Below are 3,936 nucleotides of genomic sequence, written 5' to 3' on the forward strand. Positions count from 1 at the left end.
CGAGGCGATGTTTTATCTTGGTGGAAGTTATGGAAAAAGAAGAGTAAGGTATGTCAGAATGGGAGAAAATATTGGCGATGCACTGAAGTTTGTAAAACGTGATGCGTTTGCCCGTGGCTTCATCACGTGGACTGCTGTATCGTCCAGAGGTAAATCTGAAATCAGAATAATTCCCAGAGCCAAAGGTAAACTCAGAGTACTATGTCAATTAAGTTCTGACACCATTTATACGAAAGGATGTCCCGAGACTCTTTCCTGAGAGTAAACACGTCATGACGTCCTATCAGGACAGTCCATCTAGCAAAACTTCAAAACACTCAGTGGACTTTCTAAAAGATCAAAACATTAAGTTCATAACAATTTCTCCAGATGCGGCCTCAATGGAGTTGATCTATGGGAGATACTGAAACGACGCTTACAGAAACGACAAGTCAACTCACTTTCTGGTCTCAAAAGGGCTCCGAAGGACGAATTGCGCAAATCGGAACAAACTACCATCAACAAGACTTTGAAATCGTGGCCAAGCGTTGCAGGATAATATGCAATTGTCATGGATCTCATATTTAGCATTTGTTGCAATAAAATGTATATAGATTATAAATTATTAATGTTTTTGTTTTGTTCTTTAAGACATTGGGCAACTCTCGTATATATGAATAATCCCTTTTAATCATGACATATTTAATAGAATTCAAACTTGAAGAATGACGTTTAATTGGAACTCAAACAAACCGATGACCGATTTTCTCGACAAGCGCTTCTATTTTAAGACATACAATTGTACAGCTATGCAATTTAAAACACGTATCAATACAATTGTAAGCGGAAATTAGTGTCTGTTACTGTTTGAAATGTCGCCATGAAAACTATGTTTAGAGACGTGTTAAATTGCAGAGAACCCTCCTACATTTGATTGATGTGCAATATATACGTAAATAGCAAAATCAAGTTAAATACACGGTCAGATAAGGTGTTGTATTTCTTTCCGTCACATAGTCATGTTATGCTTATGAAAGACGGTGTCTCGGAAGAAGGTATATATACATATATGCTCTCTGCATAAAGTTTCAAGCAAATAAATACACTATGCGTTACCGCAGATTGCTGGCATCTGATACATGGCATGAATGCCACTCTTTTAATAACCCATTATCCCTTGCTTATCTAGTATTTAAGAGCGGCATATAAGGGTGTGGCACTGTGTCATTCAGTATACATACAGACGGTAAACCCACGCGGTCACTGCGTCGATGTCCAAACATGAAAAGTAGGACTGCTGTTGATATTTAAGTTTGTTTTAAATCGAAACCCTGTTAGACGTTTAAAAAAAATATTAATTTATTTACATTGTATATTGAGTTCTAAACTGGTAATTTATTCAAGTATTTATTCAAGCTGTTGCGTGAACATGTCAGGAACACCCTGTGAAAATTAATTGCTGATAGTGATTGTTTTGAAATGCTAAACATTTTATTTACCATTATTTCGTCGCATTTCATTTCATATTATCCAAAAAAATGCCTTAAATTAGATACAACATATATGATAAGGATTTTGACATAAACTTTACAATGATGACAGCTTCCGAAGCTAATGATAAACCTTTTAAGGCGTTTTTCTACACAAAACGTTGTTGTTTTTTTAACATAAGGTTAAAAATATTAGATTTTTCTTGGTGGACATTATTTTATCCCGAGAGTTTGCAGTTGTCTTAATAACATAAAGAGTGCGGATAGCTGAAATAAAGCTTTTCAAAATTTAGTCCATGGTTTGAAACAATGAACTATAGTTAGTCTGTGTAAGGAATGGTCTATCGCTGAAGTATGGCATTCGAACCTTGAGCCTTTTTTTAGATTTGTCAAAGAGTTGCGTTTGCGTGTATTGTCTCGTTGCGCGATTTAACGTTATGCCTCATGTTAATGCTCAACAACAAAAGCAGTCCGTCCATTTAGGTGACTTCTTCGGCGCATATTTTTCGGAATCAATAACGTAAGCTTGAATTTCGCAAAACCGAGACCCTCTGAGCATCACAAGCAAAACGTTATCTCTAAGGAACGCTAAATTGACGGGTTTGACGTCCAGTCCGTACTCAAACGTGTCCTTCACCGGTGTCCCTAGGAAATTTCCGGTCGCGCTGAACACCTGTACCCGGAAGTTGTTGGCGTCAGCCACGAAGACATTTTTGTACCTGTCAACACACAGTCCCATGGGATAAAACAACTTACCGACTTTCGAGCCTTGTTTTCCGAATTTGCGCACGAAAGTCCCATCAAACTTGTGGATTTTTATGCGATGGTTTCCGCTGTTGGCAATGACCAGTTCGTCATCGGCGTTTATTGCGACATAATAAGGCATCGAAAAGTGAGTTGAACCTCGGCCCTTAGAGCCGAAACGTACCGAAGGCTTGAATCGACTATTGAGAATGTGCACGCAGTTCTGTCCAAGCGAGGTTACCACAGCCTGGTTTTTTGAGGTCAAGGCTATTTCGAAAGGATTTTCTTGACTATAGAAGGAACCGTAACTAGCAAATTGTTCCCCATGAATGGTGTATTCCCGCAGAAGTGAGTTTCCTCCGTTACTGACCACCAAAAGTAGCGTCCCGCCTCTCGTTATGGCGACGCCTCGCACTGAACAGTCGCACGCAAAACTATGAATCACGTTTCCGGTTGCGGTGAACACTGTGACAGTATTTAACCCAGAATCAGTCACAACAATGTCGTCTGTATATGGAGACACTGCGATCCCCGTTGGTTGTCTCATCTGATTCTGCGTGTTCCCATACTGTCCGAACCGGCGTATTATTTGGTTTGGCTTTTCTTCAGCAAAGTGGTTGTTCTGAGCGACGAGAAGAAGAGGTGTCCGCTCACCCGACCACCTGGGTCTTGAAGCGCCTTCTTGAGTTCCATGGGCCCTTTGATACCCGTGTACGGCGTCACGGCCCAAAGAGGGACCCTGAGCTACTGTCATATATGTTGAACTTTCTGATAAAAGTACACTTTTTCTATGTAGTGTTCGCATATACTTATCCATATCTTTCCATGATATACGTCAATTTACTTCAAATGCCAAAAGAAAAAAGTTATATTGTTTTTGCTGTAATATTTAAATGAACTGTACATAGTTGATTCGTGTATTTGTTTTTATTACAGTTTGGTACAAGCAGTTCTATAATTTTATATTTTGACAAATTTCAGTTCTTAAAAATGCAACAACAAAACGCTCGAAGATCGAACAATATATTATTTTTTTTATAATCCAGTTATATATTCTACAAAATAGGGTAAAAGGCACTAAGGCGCTCACTTTGAGACCCTAAGCAACCAAATTGTTTAGAACAGGTAGTGTACAAACGGTTTTACTTACAAAATAAACTTCCAAAACACCACGCGGCCTTGGTATGAACATGGTTAACCCCAGCCCAAATGTCAAAATAAACCATATCTAACTCGGCGGAAAAATAATTAAATAAGCAAGTGTTAAAAGTATTGTGCAATAAATGTTACTTTTAGAGTTTTTCAAGCTTGTATTATTTAAAGAAGTAACCTTATTTTTGACCACATGTTACCCACTTCCATCTCATCCGGCTATTGAGACCAAATTCTCAAAACATTCATGAAGATTGGGCAAAAAATGTATCCCTTTTAAGTGTTTCACACGTGTTTTCTTTAATTTGACTTAATGACATTGTTGTTTCTTCTAATGTTACCCAGTTTCAAACCCATGTGAGATATTATTAGGACAAATGTCCCCCCCCCAAGTTTCATATGTTTTACAATAAAAGAGTCCAGTAGAATGTTCGCGAGCTTTTTATATACTTTGACTTAGTGACCTAGTTTTTCCCTAATGTTAATCAGTTTTCTTTCCATACGTGATGAGAGCGTCTTTCACATATAAGCCACGCTCTGTGAAAACGGCGTTTATTTCAGGTGCATAAAG

General features: G+C 38.3%; 1 protein-coding gene across 1 annotated transcript; it reads right to left on the bottom strand.

Annotated features, from left to right (window-relative positions):
- Window positions 1-1,923: 1,923 nt before the first annotated feature.
- On the bottom strand, window positions 1,924-2,967 carry LOC127849012 (RING finger protein nhl-1-like). Its single transcript, XM_052381735.1, has one exon. The coding sequence runs from the start codon at window positions 2,965-2,967 to the stop codon at window positions 1,924-1,926; it is 1,044 nt and encodes a 347-aa protein (XP_052237695.1).
- Window positions 2,968-3,936: the final 969 nt, after the last annotated feature.

This window comes from Dreissena polymorpha, chromosome 10, assembly GCF_020536995.1.
Source record: "Dreissena polymorpha isolate Duluth1 chromosome 10, UMN_Dpol_1.0, whole genome shotgun sequence".
In the NCBI taxonomy this organism is placed as follows: domain Eukaryota; kingdom Metazoa; phylum Mollusca; class Bivalvia; order Myida; family Dreissenidae; genus Dreissena; species Dreissena polymorpha.